General features: G+C 37.2%; 1 protein-coding gene across 5 annotated transcripts in view; it reads right to left on the bottom strand.

Moving 5' to 3' along the window:
• LOC106883313 (calumenin) overlaps positions 1 to 22,677 on the bottom strand; it is a 42,651-nt gene that overhangs the window by 8,736 nt on the left and 11,238 nt on the right. Inside the window, exons 1-6 of one of the 5 annotated variants that reach the window (XM_052976823.2) lie at positions 19,261 to 19,415; positions 11,919 to 12,032; positions 7,658 to 7,788; positions 6,264 to 6,460; positions 3,571 to 3,737; positions 1,024 to 1,084 (exon numbers count right to left, since the gene is read on the bottom strand). In XM_052976823.2, coding sequence (XP_052832783.2) covers positions 1,024 to 1,084; positions 3,571 to 3,737; positions 6,264 to 6,460; positions 7,658 to 7,788; positions 11,919 to 12,032 — 670 coding nt within the window. In that variant the 5' untranslated portion in view covers positions 19,261 to 19,415. Of the gene's footprint in view, positions 1 to 1,023; positions 1,085 to 3,570; positions 3,738 to 6,263; positions 6,461 to 7,657; positions 7,789 to 11,918; positions 12,033 to 19,063; positions 19,416 to 22,677 lie in introns of those variants that run through there. The other 4 variants (XM_089341358.1, XM_089341359.1, XM_089341357.1 and 1 more) reach the window with 4 other exon arrangements.

Genomic DNA, 22,677 nt, shown 5'->3' with positions numbered 1-22,677 from the left:
CACAATGCTCAAAGAGTTAATAATTGAGAAGGTAGCATTCAAGGTTGTTTCTGCAAAACTACAACCATCATGAAACATTTGTTTTCAAGTCGCAATGGTGTCAAAGGATGTAGGCTCGAATTTCATCGCTGCTACCCAGCTGTATACACAAGCAAAGATGTACAGTATGGATTAAAGTTATAATTACAGCAGTTTAGACCAAAATAATTCCTGAAAACTATATTATTTTCTACAGTGGCAGGAGTGGACCAAAGTTATGATCAGATATTAGAAATTAGATTACTCAATACAATGATAGGAGTACAGAATGGGCTCAAGTGGCCATTAGCAGCTACAACAGAACTTTATAATAAGCTTATTCAACAATAAAAGATTTCTTTCCATATAAGGTTGGCCAAAGTCACCTGACAGTAAATCAAAACTATTTAATTCCTAGATTTAGTTGTGTTTGACAACTGAATGAATTTAATACAAGCCTCTAAAGATGAAACATGATGAAAACTGTTCAAACTCAAGTCCTTCTTAAGCGACACATTTTTCCATTTGAGTCAATACAGAATTACAGATAGTATGACAAAGTACCTTATTTGTATTAATTAGTTCAAATTCAGTTGCTATGGCAGCTTGCAACTTAGCTAGAGTCCTTGGTTTTCTATTAAAAACCGGATCTTTCATCATTCCCCAAATACTATAAAGTCCATTGGTGTAAGGTTACATGAATGTGGAGCCCATTCAATAGACCCTCTATGTCCAATCCAACCTGCAGGCAAAGTGTCTAACAGATCGCGTACCAGACCAATGGGGAGGCACACCATCTTGTACGAACAGCAAAGTATTAAAGTCTGGCCTGTCACACAGCAGCGGAAAGACATACTCATTCAGCATTTCAAAATAGCTATTGCCAGTGAGTTTCATTAAATATTTAGTATTTATGGAATTTTGATTTACTGCTGGGTGACTTCTGACCAACCCTGTATATTAATCATTCTAAAATTCAATCATAAGCTGTATAAAGAAACTTACTTATGTATTCTTCAAGACTGACTTTTCCATCTTTATCTTTGTCTATGTCTTCGAGGGTTTCCTGGAATTTAGTAAAGATTATTAAATAAAGTACTACATCGTAGACCGTCAGATTTATGAAAATTCCCAATTACATGAAAGTGAAATCATAGTCATGGCTGATGCCAGTTTCACGTAACTGGCACGTAAAAAAAACCCTTCAATTATCAGACCTCATGGAGGTGATGACAAGTGACCGAGACCGTTAGCGATACACTGCGCTTGAGAAGCCTCGTCAAGCCAGTAGCCAATGCCAGTGGCACAGAAAACACTCATTACATTCTTGGAGTGGTAGGTCTAAGTTAAGGGCATCCAGCTATTGAAACCATACCAAATCAGACTGGAACTTGGTGCAGCTCTACAGCTTAGCAGTTTCAGTCGAACCATCTAACCGATGCGAGCATGGAAAGCAGATGCTAAATGACGATGACAATGATGATGATGATGATAACACACCTACTAAAAGCACACGTAAGAATGCAGAGGACACACAAGCATACACACAAAACTAACACAACTTATGTGCATTGGTCAACACATCATAAAGTTGAGAATATGAGTGCAATGTAATGAATGCAACCCATTAATCTTTTAGCATTTCAAGCAATAATATCTGTCCCAAATATTCTATCTTCTCTAGAATCAAACTGGCCAAATCTGATTTCTCATACCAACTCTACAATGTCATTCTGAAAACAATCACATCATTGAAATCTTGAAGCTACAAGGCGTGATTGATTCAAAATAATGTGCATAATATTTAAGCATCACATTTGACAGAGTAATCTCAACACTAAATTGTTAAACCAGCCATACCTGGCCAGATCCAACATATCACATCTCCCTACAATGTCATTCTAAAAACACTCATACCACTACTGAGATCATGAAGCTATGAGACGATGCATGGTTAATTCCAAACAATGTGCACAAATAAGCATTACATTTGACAGAATAATCTGGATGCTAAAGGGTTAAACCAGCCATGCATGACCAGATCCAACTTATCACATCTGTCATCCTAAAAATCACAATGTCATTCTAAAAATTAACAACCACAGCATAAAAAACTTGAAGTTACATGAAAATGCACGATTAAGTCAAATAATGTGAACAATCAAGCAATCTATTTGACACCACAAACATAATCAAGCAAATATGTAACAGGCTTCAGAACAATTTTCCCTTCACCAAATTCCAGTCACAAGATACTGATCAACTCAGAAGACACTTACCTAAGGTGTTGCACAACAGGATCGAACCCACAACCACATAGTTAGAAAGATGATATCCTAACCTTATGGTGACGGTTATATTACTGTATCAACCAGACTATTGGATATTGTTATACACTGCTGGTCACAATGCACTTCCTTGCACTGTTGTAGCTTTCAGAAGATACACTCTACTGGTTAGGCCAACATCCTACCTGAACAGAATGTCAGTTCACTGCAGTGTTACCCATTTACAGCTGAGTGAACTGGAACATTGCAAAATGAAGTGCTTTGCTCAAGCAGCACAATGCACTACTGAGAATTGAAACCACAACCTTGTGATTGTGACTGCAACACCCTAACCACTAAGCCACATACCTTTACAATATATATATATATATACACCAAGAAATAACCCTGAAACCCGGGTCCGTTCGTGCTACAGATCATGATGGGAGGGATAACTTCCCTTGGCAAACAGGACACAGTAGTGTGTCGATAAGCCAGCTGGAGATGTCCTCCTGGGGCTAAAAGCAACAGTAACATCCACCCCTAGGGGTCAGCCACACTTAAGTGGCAATATACTACACTTTATATATATATATATATATATATATGTATATATATATATATATATATATATATATATATATGTATATATATATATATATATATATATATATATATGTATATATATATATAATTATATTAATTGCTGGGAGGGACACCATATTTCCTTTAGCAACCATAATATACTTCCAAGTATATTAAAGTAAAGGTGCATTGCTCAGTCCTGAGGTAGTGAGTTCAAATCCTTGAATGGGTTGTATGTTGTGTTCTTGAGCAAGACACTTTATTTCACATTGCTCCAGTTCACTCAGCCGTAGAAATGAGTTGCAATGTCACTGGTGCCAAGCTGTATCGGCCTTTGTCTTTCCCTTGGATAACATTGATGGCGTGGAGAAGAGAGGTTGGCATGCATGGGTAATTACTGGTATTCCATAAACCACCTTGCCCAGATTTGTGCCTCGGAGGGGAACTTTCTAGGTATCTAGGAATCCCAAGGGCATTCAAGACTAAGTTTCTGTATCAACAATTCAATGATCACAGCACATCATCAGCCAATTACAAAATCACAAAAAAACACAGACCTCTTGGTGTATGTACGTTTTCCACTGAGTAGTCAATACTCTATAGATCCATGGTGGAATTTGTATAACTAAAACAACATTTCTCTTCAAGATGGACACACCCTAAACCACACTATCAAAGTGTATATTAAGACATGTCTTACCAAAACAACAATGTCTCTCATGTGCTCAGCTTCTTCTGGATGGAGGAAGTGCATGAATTCAGTTTTAGTTAAGTGGTTATCTTTATCCAAGTCAGCGTAGGTCCACCGCCTCTTATCACGAGTGATCATTTCTTTGTAAACAGCTTTCTCATCAGTTGGTTTAATATCTGAATGTAGAAAAAGACTTAATTAATTGAACACAAAAAAAAAAAAAAAAAAAAAAATTAATTGGTTTTTCAGTTAAAGATTTCTAAAGTTTCTATCCTCTGAGGAACCTGGGACATTGGAGTCATCTTCAGGTGACATGCATCACATGACCGACCAGGCTATCAGATATTGTTACACACCACTGGACACAATGTGCTTTTGCATTGTTTTAGCCTTCAAATTCTGCCACCCTGCTGGCTAAGCGAGCAGGCCAACAATCCCTACTGATCAACGAGGGACTGGAACAATGAGAAATGAAGTGTTTTACTCAAGAACACGATGCACCACCTAATCAGGGAATCAGCCTAACCACTAGGCCACGCGCCTTCACGTATTATGCATCCATCTATATGAGAATACACTCTTCTTTGGGGTTTGTAATCTTGCAAGCTGCATGGCATCCACAATAGTGTTAATGGCATCACCAGAAAGTCAAAAAAGCACCCAGTCCATACTATAATGGAGTTGGTGTTAGGGAGGACATCCAGCTGTAGAGACCATGCCAAAGTAGACATTGTAATATGATGCAGTCCTTCAAATTGTCAAACTGTACAACCCATGCCAGCATAGAACTTGAGCACCAAATGAAGATGATGAGGACCAAGATGCATCATCATAGAGGTACCTTAACCCTTTCCAGGCCAAATTCTTAATGAAATACTACCTGGTGACCTCACATGAGCTGGTGCCATGTAAAAAGCACCCAGTATATTCTGTAATGTGGTTGGTATTAAGAAGGGCACAGAAAGAATGCCAAAGCTAACACTGGAGTTTAGTGCAGTCTTCTGGCTTGCCAGCTCCTGTTGAACCATGCCACCCATGCCAGCTCCTGTTGAACCATGCCACCCCATGCCAACTCTTGTTGAACCATCCAACCCATGCCAGCATGGGAAAATGGAAAATGATGGGAAATGATGGTAGTAATGACTACTTATCTGCTTAAATACCAAGAATTTGGGTGGAATTCAACTAAACTGACTTAACATTTTCATGTAATGCTGAACCAAATACAGATGCAAGTTAAGATATCCCTATATGTATGTAAGTGTGTGTGTATATATATATATATATACAAGGTGGCCCAAAAGTAGGTTTACAGTTATCATGTAGGCACTTTAAATTTCTTTTAAAACATTGTATTACATTTAAATTTCTATCTTACAATTAACTAAAATTATTTATTGAACCATTTTTCCAATGATTTGTTGATATTTGAACGACTTGTTGGATGTAATTGCTAATGCAACTGTAGAAACACAAGTCTAACAATTTATCTTGTATCTTTTACTTGCTTCAGTCAATGGAACACAGCTACGCTGGGGCTCCGAGTTGAAGGGTTAAGTCAAACTAACAGACCCTCCCCCCCGCCAGTACTTATTTGTTTTAAAGTCTGGTACTTGGGCTATTGGTCTCTTTTGCTAAACTTCTCAGTCATGGGGATGTAAACAAAGGAATATCAGCTGTGAAGTAGTGTGTGTGTGCATGCATATGTGTGTATGAACAAACACAAATACATATATACACATACATGGCTATAGTAGAAAACACTTCCCAAGATGTTGTGCAGTGAGACTGAACTCAGAACCGTGTGGCTGCAAAGCAAGCTTCTTGACCACATAGCCATGCTTTGCACTCTATTCCTTCTTTCTTGTTTCAGTCATTTAACTGCAGCCATGCTGGAGCACCACCTTGAAAGATTTTAGCGAAACAAATCAACCCCAAGACTTATTCTTTGTAACCCTGGTACTTACTTATTGGTCTCTTTTGCTGAACTGCTAAGTTACAGGGAAGTAAACACACCAACATCAGTTGTCAAGCGATGGGGGGGGGGGGGGACAGACACAAGGACACACATAAATGTATGTGTGTGTATGTATATATATATATATATATATATATATATATATATATATATATATATAATGGGCTTCTTCCAGTTTCCGTCTACCAAATCCACTCACAAGGCTTTGGTTGGTCAGAGGCTATAGTAGAAGCCACTTGCCTGAGGTGCCACGCAATGGGACTGAACCCAGAACCTGAATGACTGGGAGGGTTCAGTTCATCCAAGTAAAATGAGAAGGGGACCATCGGTAAAAAATGGTTGAGAAACACTGTTCTAGATCAATGGTTCCCAATCAGGGTCCATAAGGCCCTTGGGGATCCATGTAATATTTTGTTAAAATTTATGTGCAATAAATTTGTTATACTTGTACAACACACAAAATATTTGAACAATTTTTTTTATACAATTCCTAATATTTAATTATAAAAATACAATACGACTTTTATTAAACATTGATTCGCTATGAGGGTACATCTGAGTGAAATAGGAATCCACAGACAAAAAAAATGGTTGAGAACCACTGCCCTAGACATTATCAGTACCCCTGCCAGAGCAGAGTCCAATGACTAAAACCAAGTAATAGGTAAAAGACTGAATTAGTAGAATGGTGTAAAACTGTAAAACGACAGAACAATGTAAATACCTTCTTCTGTGAATCCATAAGTTTTCTTTTTAAATGTTTCCCAGTCCAGTTTATCTGTGTCTTGAAATTCATATTCTTTCCAGCGTTCATTTGAATCATTGATGATGTATTTATCCTGGACATATTTAATCCAATTTTTCAGTTCCTCTTCAGTAACATAACCATCGCGATCTTTATCCATTTTGTCAACAATTTTTCTAAATGAACAAAATAAAGAATGCAATGAATCCGCTGTGCTTTGTGGGAACTGCCATATCAAAGAATAGGCTTAATGTTTCCTTAGCATGTCATAAAAGTTGACTAAAAGATGTCGAGGTAAGTTTTGCACTTCAACCTTGTAAAACCCTCACCAGCAATGAATACCCAAAACAGACCTATGGGTTGGAGGGTTGTTGCCTGAGTGGCACAAAACTGCCATCTGCCAGGAGTAGCAGGGAATCACCAGCAGATGATGGACACAGCAATGTGCTGCATGTATGTACCACTGAGTGTGCATGTGTGACAAAGTACTAATGTATTGAGAGAAAACTAATTGCACGTAAGAGGAATCAGGATGTAGTGTACAAGAGAGAGGACAGCACTGGTTTGGTCATGTGATGTGTATGGATGACAGTTGCATAACTGCCAGTCGTTTAAAGTGACCTTGTGGAAGAGGGAGACCCAGGATGAAGTGGTGATGGCAGATGTTAAGGTGCTGAGTCTCACGGAAGAGATGACAACAAACCAAGAGAGGACAGGCAATTTGCAGTGCTCAGGACTGATCCATCACAGCATGTATCCCACCTGCACTTGTCCCTCTATCATACCTGAGCCTCTCAAAACCTGGCATAGAACCACTGTGCCCTCTCTCAAATATTTCCTCAACTTAGTTCCTGTTTTCTATTTTCTCATCCTGAAAGTGCTTGGTGACCTCATTAATGCCAGTGGCATGAAAAAAGAAATCCCTCAGAACACACTGAATTGACTGGTTGGTGTTAGAAAGGGCATCCAGCCACCAAAATCATACCAACACCGACACTGGAACTTGACATGGCTCTGGGATTTGCCAGACCTTGTCAAGCCATCCAATCCATGCCAGAATAAAAAAATGGACATTGTCCCTTTCATTACCATTTCTGTAGAGATGCACTGTCTCTGTTTCAATTATTTTTGAAAATAATGAAGAATTTTAGTGGAATAACTGTTACTATTTAGCCGTTATTTGGAACATAAACAAACATGAAGTTTTGTTGGAAGTTTTCCATTTAGATCAGTTTAAAATTTGTATCATACATCCAGGAGTGGTCTCAGGTGGATTCGTATCAAAAGGGTTAAATAATAATGATGAAGATGAAACACATTCGTCAACGATCAAAGACAGTAACGAAGTTGAACAAATTGAAATATCAGCTTACCCTAATTTCTCTTTGCTTTGTTCTGGTGAAAGTTGGTCAAAATCTTTAGCATCGTCTTTTCCCAAGATTGCTTCATGGTCGTAATCGGGATTGTGGACACCATTGGTCTCATGATCTATATCACTCAATTTCTGTGTAAACACAAATAGGGGAGACAAAATGTTAAAGATAGAAACAAAAGACTGTGCGCTCACAACATCACACTTCTTCCGTACAGAAGAGATTATACCACATAATAACTATATATTTAAAATGGTGGAAATATCTATTAAGCCATTGAATAACAAAATAAACATCTACTGAGTAAGCGTGGCTATATGGTCAGAAGTTTGCTTCCCCCAACCACATGGTTCTGGGTTCAGTCTCACTGCGTGGCACCTTGGGCAAGTGTCTTCTACTGTAGCCCCAAGCTGACCAATGCCTTGTGAGTGGATTTGGCAGATGGAAACTGAAAGAAGCTCATACATACACATATATAAATATATACACGCAAGTGTATATGTGTGTGTGTGTGTGTATATATATATATATATATATATATATATATACACACACACATGTGTATGTGTATATTATATAAATATATATATATATATATACACACACGTGTATGTGTATATTATATAAATATATATATATATATGCGAGTAAAAATAAATACAAAAAAGGTGGTTTTTTTGTATGATTGTGTATAGAGGAATATATTATTTTGTTTAAAAGAGTTCCAACACTGTCTGTTTTTTATGTTTTATTTATATTCCTGCAGAACCAATGTGGGGTATAGAATATGGAATATACAATATATAATATAATATACAATATATAATATAAAATAAGATAAAATAAAAATGGATGGCACCATGAAAGAAAGTATTGAATGTAGATGTAATATTGAGTGTTCAATATAAAGGATCAAATATATAAATATAAGTATATAAAGGCGACTCGAGTTTCAGGGCTATTTCCCTTCGTCATGGCCGGTATGACAGACTTTAACAGACTAGATAGATATATACACACACATATACATGCACATACATATACACATATGTATAGAGTCAACAAATGAGATGCAGAGATGCTCAACACTGAAAAGACTTAGTAGCACTCAAATGATTTGAACTAACACTCCAAGATCCTTACTGAGGACTGAGACAGCAGGAGAAAGAGTGGCTATAAGAGGAATCCAGATGAGCAAGTAGGGAGACAATGATACAAATAGACAAATAAAAACTACTTGTGTTAGATATAGCTATGTGTGTGTGTGCATTGTCCTCATCACTGCTTGACAATCAGTGTGTTTACTTCCTCATGACTTAGCAGTTCAGTATAGGAGACCAATACAGTGAGTACAGCCAAAGCAAAAAAATATAGTAGTGGGGTCGATTCAATGATGCAGAGGCAACCTCGGCACCTCTGCGTGACCACGGCCTAACGACTCAAACAAGTAAAAGATAAAATGCTAAGCTATTAAACAATCCAGAATCTCCATAATGTAGGAGCACAGAATCCCGTGTTTATCAGTGGTCAACGTGTGCAAACCCAAGAAGCATGTGATACCACAACTCTTTGTAAAATGGTGGAATGCAAACTAGAAGGACTCAACTGGGAAGAAACTGAGCACATGAAAGATTCCAGAAGACTGCTTTATTATTATTTTTATTTTTTTGTATTTTGTAAGGGATGGGGGTTTAAGTTGATCACATTGACCCACAATACTTAGCTGGTACTTATTTCATAAACCCCGAAAGGATGAAAGGCAAAGTCGGCCTTAGTAAAATTGAACTCAGACCAGATGAACTGCTCTTAAGCATTTCGTTTGGCAGGCTAACAATTCTGCCAGCTTGCTACCTTACTCATCTTGGTAATAATAGAAAAAGCAGACATAAAACCAAAAGTCTTGAAATTGGCAGAAGAATAGAAATGCCATTGAACGACATAGGTTTTTCTTTTAAGGGTTTAGTGGCTGAAATGCTGTTAGTGGAATTGAAAGAAAGTGGTGGACATGTCTGGTCAAAAAAATGAAGACCAGATAATAAAGATGTCACGCTTTGTTGAGTGATATCAACAATAACATAAACAACATCAAAAGCCAATAGGGGCCGGAGCCTTACATGATCACTCAACTCATTAGAGATAGTAATCAAACCATCCAGAATTTTCACCTTATTTTAAAAAAGGAAGAATGCAGTGAACAATAGCGTTTTCTATACATTAGATTTGAAATCAAGATGGGATGGTCCTTCCTGCAACGTCTTTAAATTGTAAGCCCAGTGGAGCAACACTGACCAATGGCTATTTGTAAAACACTAACTCAAGTGCTCGACCATTTCTGACGACTTTCTAACATTGGTACAAGGTCATAGATAAATATCACGGGGGCGTGTGGCTTGGTGGTTAGGGTGTTGGACTCATGATTATAAGATTGTGGCTTTGATTCCTGGACCAGGCAATACATTATGTTCTTGAGCAAAATACTTCATTTTTCGTTGCTCCAGTCCACTCAGCTGGCAAAAATGAGTAATTGTACAATGGACCAGTGGCCTTTCCAGGTTGGGATTATATATACCATGGAAACTGGCCCTTACTAATCAGCATAACTCAAGAAGCTAACTACCTTTTACCTTTATAGATAAATATCAAAACAGATTATCAGATGTGGTTACACACTGCTGGTTACAATGCACTTCTTCACATTGTTGGAGCTTTCGAATGATGCCACCAAAATGGCTAGGCAGGTAGGCCAACGTCACCCCTGAATTGGATAACAATCAGTTGCAGGTGAGTGGACTGGAGCAATGTGAAATGAAATGCTTTGCTCAAAAAAACATTGCACTGCCAGTCCGAGAATTGAAACCATGATCTTGTGATTACAAGTGCTACACCTTAATCACTAGGCCACATACTTTTACCAGAGACAAGTATATTTAAAAATAAATCAGATTTAGTGATCAATGACGCCCATGATGGTTGCCAAATGATTAAGGATTTGGAATCATGACCTAGAAGAAAGTAGTTTAAACCTGCTTCTTTCTCAGCAAAATTTATTCCAACTGCTTTATAATTACATAAGGTGATATTAAGAAAAGTGAAATCTAGGCTTGCAATTTTTATCTACCTAACATCCAAATTAAAAGATGTGCATGTGTGTACATGGGGTAGTAGTAGAAAATTTAAAAGATACAGCGGATGTTAGAGCTTCCACTCTTCTATGCTGTCATGGGTTGGATGGAATTTTTGTTTAAGCAGATTTTCTACAGCTGGATCTCCTACCTGTTTCCAAGTAAAGTAACATTTCTCCATGACCAGATATATTTTCACAAAAGACTTGAAATGAAGGGCACCACTTACATTATGAACTACCATGTGATGTCAAGGAAAGGACACACAAACACGACAGGCTTCTTTCAGTTTTGGTCAACCAAATTTACTTACAAGGCTTTGGTTGGTCCAGGGATACAGCAGAAGACACTTGCCTGAGATACCACAAAGTGGGATTGAACCTGGAACCATGTGGTTGGAAGGCAAACTTCTAAGCACACAGCCACATCCAATTTGAACGACCATCTGGTTGGGGGGGGGGTCTTTAGCCGAGTCTACGCTGTTGCAATACATCAGATCAGGTCCCTAACACCTTCCTTATTCCCAACCAATCTGAAAGTTGCCATAGAGTCACTAATGTCACCCGACACAAATATTCTAAGTTTTATGTTCAAATTGACCAGATTCGCTTCTCACAACTACTATGCAATGTCATTGTAATAATATACAATCACATCATTGAAATCTCAAAGCTACGAGAATGCAGGATTAATTCAAACCAATCTGAAAAAATAAGGAATGTGTTTGGCAAAGTAATCTGAATGCTAAAGAATTATTCTTTTATTTGTTTCAGTCATTTGACTGTGGCCATGCTGGAGCATGGCCTTAAAGGGTTTTTTGGTCAAAGCAATCGACCCCAGGACTTACCCTATTGGTCTCTTTTGCCAAACTCCTAAGTTACGGGGACATAAACACAACATCAGTTGAGGATAAAAGCAGGCACAAAGACACACGCACACACAACGGGCTTCTTTCAGTTTCTGTCTACCAAATCCACTCACAAGGCTTTGCTCAGCCCAAGGATATAATAGAAGACACTTGCCCAAGGTTCTATGTAGTGGGACTGAACTCAGAACCATGTGGTTGGGAAACAAGCTTCTTACCACAGTCACGCCTGTGCCTATAAAACCTTTTTTTTTTCATAACAACAACCACTTACCTTGTCAATGGTTCTGTCTTTTGGTTTAGGAATAGTAGAACATAATGTAGTAGCAAAGAGAAAAATTGTCACAAAAAATGTGTAGTACTTCATTATTTCCTGACTAGACAACATCTGAAAATAGAAAAAAGGCAAAAAAAAAAAAAACATATCAGATATGTGAACACAAATTATTCATTGACAAATAAATTAAAAAATAAATGTTTTTAGGATTATTAAGTTAGAATTAAGCAGAGGGTGACTTTCCCTTTTGTCTTTCCACAGTTACGAATCAGTATTGTTATTAATATAAATAACTGTACCCTTTCAAATTTTCATGGTTTTAAGCCTATGACAGTTCAATAAAATAGAACCAGTGTCAAAATTAACAATTTTTCCCTTTTTCAAAAATTTCTTGCTCGATACCTGTTTTATAATTATTATTATTATTATTATTATAAGGTGGCAAACTAACAGAATTGTTAGCATGCTGGGTGAAATGCTTGGTAGTATTTTGTCTGTTGCTACGTTCTGAGTTCAAATTCTGCTGAGGTTGACTTTGCCTTTCGTCCTTTCAGGGTCGATAAATTAAGTACCAATGAAACACTGGGGCCGATGTAATCAACTATCCCCTTCCCCCAACTTTCAGGCCTTGTGCCTATAATAGAAAGGATTATTATTATTATCATCAAGGCAGTGAGCTGACAGAATTGTTAGAATGCCGGGCAAACTGCTTCACAGCATTTCATCCATTCTTACATTCTGAGTTCAAAAATCCACCGAGGTCAACTTTGCCTTTCATCCTTTCGGGATTGATGAAATAAGTACCAATTACACACTGATCTTGGGGTGGAGATGTCTACAAGTGCAAGCCCTGGAAGCCAGAGTGGCTAATCCAGTGCATCCCCCACACCATCCTCTGGGGCAAAGCCTTTTCCATTTTGTCTGCTGGGACCATGAGGTGGTCTGACTTACAGGAAATTGTACGTTCCAGTCCTTAATGGCTTATTGGTTAGGGTGTTGCACTCATGATTGTGAGATCATGGGTTCGACTCCCAGATACCAGGTATGGCATTGTGTTCTTGAGCAAAGCACTACATTTCATATTGCTTTGTAATCATTCCGTCATCTGAGTTGTGGCACTCAGTGCACTTGTACAGATAATGTCAATTTGACGGAGCAAGTGAGCTTATGTCTACACAAACATTTGATCACTATAAACAAATCATCTGTGTGGTTGTTCAGCAATTTCTTGCTGAATCCTCATACAGGGGAGTCCATGATATTTATGATGATCAAATCCTCACCCAACAAGAAATTTCCACTACTACCACCACCAATCAAGGAAACTTCTCATGTTCACTTGTCTTGTAATAGATAGCATGAATCATTAGTCTAGGAATTGAAACCATGGTTTTGTGATCATAAATGCAACATCCGTGCACTTTCACACACACACACACATGTATGTATGTATGTATGTATGTATGTATGTATGTATGTATGTATGTATGTATGTATGTATGTATGTATGTATGTACGTGTATATATCATAATCTTCATCATTTAACATCTGGTGTCCATGCTGGCATGATGGGTTGGATGGTTTGACCAGGGTTGGTAAGCTGAAGGGCTGCACCAGGATCCAGCCTGATTTGGCATGGTTTCTACAGCTGGATGTCCTTCCTGGTGCCAACCACTCCAAGAATGTAATGGGTGCTTTTACATGCCAGTTGTGAGGCACCAGTGTCTGCCATGACGATTTCACTCAGCTTGATGGATCTTCCTTCTCAAACACAGTATATTGCCAAAGGTCTCAATCACTTGGCATTGCATATATATATGCCTCATCTTTGAAATGTCTAGTCAGAATAGAGGCAGCTGATGAAGGAAAAGTTCCGTAAGTGGCTCGTCTGTTTTCCTATGTGTTCGTTCTGTTGTTCGTAAAAAAAAGTCCGTTTTTTGTGCTTTGTTTATGTTCCAGTTACTTTTTTGACATCCTGCACCTGGATATGCATCTATATATACATGTAGATGTAGGTATGTATATATATGTATGTATACACGCATATGCTTATATATCATTTGTATTATATATATATATATATATATATATATATATATAATCGGTCATAATGTCTTACGTTTAAGATGATTCCCATGCTTTCCCTGATGAGAAGGTTACAATTTTAATATCAAAGATCCCTATGGATCACACAGGTTGTAATCCTTTGAAACATATGTAGGAATAAAGTATGCAATTATAACATGCGTTTTCTCCATTCCTTAAATTCTTAAATATACTCAAATACCCAAAATTTCAAGGAGTACCTGCCTTAAAAACAGGAACTAAACCACAGTTATTTTGTGTTCTTTGCTACATTGGTTTCTATTAACCCATTTATTCTATCAGAAGAATTTTTATTCATTAAGATAGAAGAAATACACATAACTATATATATATATATATATATATAAAGTGATTTAATCACACTGATAGCACAGGTGTGACATAGTATTGAGTTGTAAGCCATGCTACAAATGTCTCTAAATGTGAAATCGCAGCAATATATGACAAATGAATGCCTTCATGGAGTCCTGCCAAAAGTAAGTGAGAAGATCAGGAAAAGACAGCAGTGACTCTGCAGTCATTGTGTGCATCACTCTGGACTGGAAGCATCCAAATTAGTCCTGTGGAACCCACTTCATGATGATGTAAGCAGAGGAAAACATTGTCACACTTACATTGATAACTTGGTTGTAGACACTGACCTGGAATGTATCCAGGACCCTGAGGCAGTGATGATGGACCAGGAAGTGTGGTAGGTGGTGAACTTAGTAGCTGCTGCCCAGATTGGAACCCAGCCATAATAAAATATACTTGGTAGTATATTACGGAGGCATAATGAAATACAATCACCAGCAATTAATATATATATATATATATATATATATATATATATATATATATATATATATATATATATATTCATCATCATTTACCATCCACTTTCCATGGGTTGGATGGTTTTACTGAGGGCTGGCAAGCCAGAAGGCTGCACCAGGTTCCAATCTGATCTGGCAAAGCTCAGGTTCGGTGATTATGAGAATGAGGAGTCCAACGTAGGTCATATATCAGCATGTGTATATATATAAAAAAATTAACAGAATGAGATAAAAATCCAAGGCTGTGAAAGATTTCAGAACATTTATAAATAGGTCTAACAGCCATTTCCAGGGTATTTTAGATATCCCTTCATCGGAGACGGTGTGAGAAAATGGTTATATATAAGGCAGCTTCAGCTAATTTTGAAACTTTACCAACGCTTATTCTTTTTACTTTAAGGTTTTTCACAAAGTTGCACAATATTATTGCTTAGCCATTGGTCAGCTTTTTCTTTTCTCTCTTTTTTTTTTTTTTTTTGTATACCAACGATAACATTATCCAATGTGTTTTTTTTTTTTTTTCAAGATGGATAAAATTTGAAAGATATATAGCTGCTGTTTCTAGTAGGTCAAGCAAGATTGCTAAGAGCAGCCATGGATAATCTTTGACCCATGGGACTTTCTGAATGGCATGTCTAACGAAAAATTACTCAAAATTTTTCTTTTTTTTTTAGTAATGTGACCCGACTGCTGATGAGCAATGTCGCATGCAGCCCACTTCTCGAAGGAAAAAAAAAAGAGAGAGAGAGAGAAAGAAAAAGCCCATGTATGGTTTAGAGGGCTCCTCTGCTATCAGCAGCTAGTTAGAGATGAAGCATAGTTCGACAAACGAAGAAATGATGATCTAGACAAAACACAGTTGTCAAAGAATACAGTCACCAAGCTTTGACCCAATTCCCACGAGTCTAGAATTCAACATGAAACGTTGACAGATGATACACACGCAAGTACACTTCTGGTCTTCTTGTGGCTGGCACTGAGTATGACGTCAAAGTGGTTGAAAGATTTTCTTGAAAGGCCATTAAGAAGAAACTGTACAGCAAAAAATTAATCATTAATATTTCTCTTGAGTTAATTGCATAATTGAAGCAAAAAATTTTTTTTTCCTTCACGTAATTGGTTTCAATTCTGACAGCTACTACGTTCACTCAATGTCGATGTTGTTTTAACCCCAGGTCAGCCTTGATTGGGCAGGCCTATGATCAAAAATGCTCCAGCCAAACCCATCCAGACTTTTGCATTTTCAGGCAATGGGTGTGTGCATTGGCCTAAGTGCAGTGTGTCCTGGCGCTTCCACCCTTTCAATCGTGCAGAAACAAGCAGTGTCAAAATTCTATGGAAGCAACGTGCGAAAACAAACAGTCAAAATTCTGTGGAAGCAACGAAGTAGTGTCTCCATGAATTTTACATTTAAATTGGTACTTTATACATATAGATGGCATTTCAGACGGAAATGTATGTTTGTATGAAAGTGTAAAACAAAAAATTGAACCGAGAATAAAAGCAGGTTTAAATGAAAATCGTAATAAAAAGATTGGAATTCAATTTACGTAAAGGTATAAAAAACACATCTCAAAACTGAATTTGCAGAAAACATTTGTGTTCTAACTAATTAGTTATTATTGTTACTGTTGTTAATAACTTATCTAGGAACTGGTATTAAAAATAAAATAAACAGCAAAAATTAGATTTTAACAACATAAAACAAAAAAAAACGTTTATCTGGTAAATAAATGAAGACCGTCTCGTTAGAATTCTATCAATTCAAGAATAATGAGATAGCTTATAAAAAAAAAAATCTCCAAAAATTATTATTTAGTTCTCAATCATTTTATCTCGTTCCGGCCCAGGGTCACCGTCCCGTTATATTTATCCGGGTGCTTTATCTAGAACTACATTATCCAAAATGTAATTCCTTTTTAAAGATTTGGTGGCAGCAGATCGAGTGATCAAGTTGAGTTTCCTCGATCAAACCATTCCGTCTTTTTATATATATCTAGAACTCCATTACCCAATCTACCTTTCCCGCCCCCTCCCTTTTTAGACAGTGCCACGTACATTTAAAGAGATTTTTGCTAATCTTTCTTCAACTAGGTCCGAATTAGGGCAGCGACTCCACTTCTACGGATATTGCTTCTCAAATCGGGCGCCAACTCTGAAGGATCGTTATCCCCAGCTCAACCACTATCGAACAATCCAAGGATCAAAGATGTTACAACCGTGATCATCCTATCTTTTTGTACATCAGGGATCGTATTTGTCGATTCTTAGTTGTTACACCGCATCGCATTTTCTTTCTTTGATTCTATAAACATGACTAAATAAATATAGATTGTCATATCAAATCATACTGAGAACTCATTTGGATATTATAGATAATGACCAACGATACAATAAGAAGTATTCTCAATATATTTCGTGAAGTCGACAGGATGCGACTTGAGGGAGATATAATTGCTATTTCTAGCAGTTCTATCCTTGATTCGATCTGAAGACTTAACCAGAATGGATTAAGCAAACATGTTATGAAATAGCAACACATTCGTCTAACACCATGTGTGTATGTTTATAACAGGCAATAAATGATATCGAGATTTCAAATGTCAGAAAGCAATTTTTCGAGATAAGTTGCCAAACCGAAAGATCGCCAAAAAAGACTAATTCTCCACTATCTCTAGTTTCTGCTTTTTGAACATATTTCACAAGTCTGAAGAATTAGAGTTAACAAATTAGTAAGATTTTTTTTTCTTCTTCTTTTTAAGATATACTTATAGCTAATGGCTCGACTTACTAGAAATAACAGCCAAATCTCTCACATTACACACCTAGCATTTTAGAAAGGACATATTAGAGGATATAGTCCTGGGTGGACAGGGCCCAACCTTCCATCGCTCCCGAAAGACAAGGAGGTCGCGATTGGTACATCTTTGAAAAAGAGGCCTACTTAGCACAAGTGCGCCTCCACCTCTGGAATTTATGCCCGCAAAATTTTCGAGAAAATGGATACTTTCGCCTAAACTACATTAAATAGTTCAAGATCGCAGAGAGAGAGAGAGAGAAAGAGAGAATTTTGTAAGATCAAGAAAAAAAAAGTGTACAAAGAAAATATTTTTTAAATATAGTAAGAATAGCGGCTATTTCGCCAAAATATTTTACAAAGTTTATTCATCAGCTAAAAAGTATTAAAAATCTTATTTTATTACAATATAATAGAAAATGGATGGAAAATAAACAATAGTTTACAATGGAAGATGATGGAATTTTTAAAAGGAGAATAAGAAAAGTTTCAGATTCTTAGAGATGAGAGAGTTAAGATGATATTGAAACTCCTTCTTGCATCAGACTCTCCAAGACAACCATCAGCGAAACGATAAAGATGCGACTAAGAGCCGATTGCCAAATTTATCCCAAAACTTTTATTTTTACTTCCCTGAATGCTAACTGGTAGGTTAAATAGAAAACGAAGCTTACAGAAAGTAACACACACACACACAAAAAAGTTTTCAAAGCAAATGTAAGAACTATATTAATAGAGTGGTTGGATGATGGTTAATTTTGAAAAACACTGAGTAACGACAAAATGAGTCATTAACTTAAGAAATAAACTCATCAGGTATTTATTTATTTATTTTTCTTTAGTTTGTACACTTTAATGTATATAATGATGAATACATATTCAAATTATATTCTACACCCACTCTCCGAAAATTATATATATATATATATATATATATATATATTGGCAAAACAGCAGCCTTCGATTTCTTCTATCTTAAAGTGTTTTTCAATTCAACTATCTATACATAGCTTTATGTGATGTGCTTCGAGATCCAATGTTCCGAAAAAGAAATCGCTGGGGGAGTAATTGTTTAGGCACAGTTAAGCTGTCATCGATCAAGACTTATTTGCGATCATTTCGTCTTTTATTATTATTTTTTCATATATATATATATTATATATGCATGATCGTATATGTCCTCTTTAAAGCAGTGTATATGGCTTGAGGAAGATTTTGGCATTTCTTTCTTAGAGGAGTGGATCTTCATTGGGTCAGGCAACGACATAAGAATTACCAGCGAGACCACTTCAGCTACCTCTGAGGGTTTCGCACACAATCTGGCGGATTAAAAACATCTAACGAATACAAAGATGCATCGGTGTGTGTATATAAATGTAATATATGGGTGTATGTGTCGATGTATAACTTATAGCGTACTTACTGTTTTACGAATAATCACAGATCCTTGTGAAAGCGAATGGAAGCAAGATGTTTTGGTCTAATTTTTTTTTTTTTTTTAAATGTCAAGCGATTAAAGCGAAAACGACACTCGGCACTGCTCGGAGGGGGGAAAATAAAACAAAACAATTAAACAGTAAAGCAATCGTGACAAAGATGCCACGTTGCTTCTATACTCACCCACTTATATAGAAAACGTTCAGCCTTCTCAATGGCTTCGGCTTGGATATTGTGAACGGAGAGAAACGCACCAATCGGAACGCACCATTCACCAGCACGTGACCAGAAAGAACCAATGGGAATTTTGTCAACGTGGCTGCCGGTAATCGTCCGCAAAAATTACGCGTATGAAATTTGAACCGGGCAAGTTGCAGACACAGTAAAGTTTTTGAGTATTTTTTCGAGGAAGTGGGTGGGAATGGAAAGAGAATTGAAAGGAATAGAACTTACTGAAATAAATTTAAAGGATTTTATTTTTTGATTTTGTAAAAATTTACAAGATGCAAATGATGAAATCAACATGCCGGTGCCACATACCCGGTGACGAGTAATTAATAAGTTTTTTCAACTTTGAAAAGAATTCCGCCGGCCAAGTGAGTGAGTGTGTGTGTGTGTGTGTGTGTGTGTGTGTGTATGCACACACATTAGTGTTTGTTTTTTATGTTAAGTTATAATAAAAACAATTACATTACACCGAAAGATTACTTAATTTTTGTAGAACACAAATCTATTATTCTTTAACAAGAATAGTACTGACAGTGACTTCGAAATTTCACCTGCTCAACCAGCATTGGGTTGTACAGTGATGGCTTAGCAAGCTGAAATTTCGAAGTCATTGTGAATACTATTCTTAGTAAAGAATTGTATGTATGTGTGTGTATGCATGCATGCATGTATTGGCATATATATATATATATATATATATATATATATATACGTATGCATACATATATGTGAGTGTGTGTATGTGTTTGCGAACAACAAGCGCAAGAAAGAAAACTCAAAAATGTATGTATGTCATTATTCAGTTTATTTCAAGATTTCTTGCGAATAGAGAAAGAGTTGGTTTCTAACCTAGATCTAAGGCTCCTTCATTGGAATCTCAACATCAACAACAAGGTATTTTTGCATGTATGTATGTATGTATACGTGCAGATTTGTCTGTTTTGTTTTATGTCTGTATTCTCATGCATAGACTTAAAGGATAAACTTCTGGAAAGTTTTACAGACTTTTACAGTTCCAGTGATGGCTTGGGTCTGTAGTCTTCAAATCAGCCTTCTCCTTTCTGGTTTTAAGACGCCTAATTTCTCAATTCTGGCATTTAGGCAGTGAGTTACATTTCCCAGTACTCCAATAATTACAGGTATAAACCTGAACTTGTAATCAGGATAGAATAATTGCAGATTTCTCAATAGTCCAGCATAGGTATTCTCTTTTTAACTGATTTTCAGCTTATGTTAACATCTGTGTATGTATGTATGCATGCATGTATGTACAGGATGTTCGGGCTAAATTTGGCAATTTTTTATGTGTTTTTTTTTTTTTCAGGCACAGCTTGGTGTATTGGTGAACAGTTAGGGGCATTGGAGAGCATAACAATTAAAGTTGTAGTTGAGAAAAAGTTAGCAGACATGGAGCACTGGAAGACACCTGGATACTGGAGAAAAGAGTAACCTGTATCTTGATGATCTGTGCCGAGTATCAAAATTCCAACATCATGACTGCTGCTCAGTACTCTGTGAACACTGTAAAAGCTGCAAGACATGACATGGACACCATGACAACCAAGTTCTTCAAAACTGTGATGATTTGGAGTGTATCACCCAACAACTTTGAACAGAGTCTTAGGCTCAATTCAGACAGCTGAATTGAAACTGCTGGAGACTGTGGTCAAACTCTGGCTGGAGAGGATTGCTACTCGAAAGCCATATGTGTGGCAGCAGCTTCTTGCCGTAGCTTCGAAAAGAGTCAGAAGTGTTTATCGGAGTATTTCTATGACTTCATCAGCCCCAATTTCTGGCCCACTAAGACCCCCGATTGTAATTCACAATGAGGAAGCATAAAAGGGCAGCAACCATCTGTGATGATGGAGCAACCACGACATATACATATCAACAAGTTTGATGCTGTCGATCGTAGTTATTAGTTCGGTAGCTTCAAGCATGAAAATGGTTAGCCGTGAACATTGTAGGAAAACTAATAAATTAATTAATCTTCCAATCACAAGATTAAATAACTCAATCACAAATATTTAATGACATTAGGTATTCTGCAACTTTAATCTCAATAGTAACATTTGTTACACATGTCATACAGTAAAGAAATATAATAAAAGAAGATAAATGAGCAATAACAGTTCAATACATGTTACATATGTTTCAGCAGCATGGTAATATATTCATAATTGATGTATTATGCAATCAGAAATTACCTGCTATTTCATCAGGCACCTAAACAATTGATGGATAAAAATCATCTGCAGAAATCATCTTGTGGAATGGTCAGATATGGATCAGAAGCACTGCTCGTGAACCGATCTAAGTTTAATATCAGCAAGATCTCTTTGGTTTGTAATTGGTTCCACATTGGATGCGTTGCTATTTCCGGTGTATTTTAAGAGACGGGGGATTGACAAAAGTGTGTGTGCCAGTTCTGCAAGAAGTGAAGGGGCTCGCTTTTGCATATTTTGCTGCGGAGCTCTTCTCTCAGCCTATACTTAGAAGAACAATCAAGTACTCCAGCAGCTGGGAGATAGTAATGAATGGGGAAATGGAGCAAATGATGCCAGTGGAAGCGATGAACATAACCCTGAGACCTGATCTGGCTTTTGTGGCAAGAGCAGAACATCATGTGCAATAATGTAGCATGGCTTTTGGCCACCTTTGGCCAGAGCCAAATTAGCCACACCCTTTCAACCACAGCAAATACACATATGTAAGGTCACTGCTCTTTGTGGTCTGCAAACTTCACACACACCCACTCTATGCCGTTGATTGTACCGTCATTATGGAAGTGAACGTGTTATGGGGAACAAAGATAAGTTGGAAGTGAGAGAGTGGAAGACAAACTAGCATGCAGAGTTGGTAGACGAATGCAAGGGAAATAGATGGGTGGGGGTTGGGTGTAGGGATTTGTAGGAATCACTGTTAGGAGATAGGTACGAAGTAGGAGGATGAGTGACAAAGATTTGTGTGGAAGCAACAGTTGGATTAAGCTGGATAGCGCAAAAGTTTGTAAGCAACAGCTAGCAATACCAGCTAACAAGACTGAAATATACAGTACTTAAATGAGTGGGGGGCAAAAAACCCCAGGAAATGTAGTGTATTGTTTGATCCATCAGTGTTCACAGCAAGCGACATTATTAAGTATTTGAAACAGGTGTAACAGTCAAATAAATAAAAGAATAAATAATTGGGGGAGGGGAATGTGTGGCAGCTGAGTAACAATGACAAGAAGGCAAGTGTTTTGTGGTGTAATTGTTAACATAGTCAGCTGCAATGCAATAGATATGAGGTTCAAATCCCATCAGAGAACATGTTCTTGACTACAAGCCAACAAAGGAGTCTCGTGTTACAAATGTCCACAAAATTACATGG

Source organism: Octopus bimaculoides, chromosome 24 (assembly GCF_046866305.1).
Source record: "Octopus bimaculoides isolate indiv1 chromosome 24, ASM4686630v1, whole genome shotgun sequence".
In the NCBI taxonomy this organism is placed as follows: domain Eukaryota; kingdom Metazoa; phylum Mollusca; class Cephalopoda; order Octopoda; family Octopodidae; genus Octopus; species Octopus bimaculoides.
The sequence above is the reverse complement of the archived record's forward strand: the minus strand, read 5'-3'. Positions and strand labels throughout refer to the sequence as shown.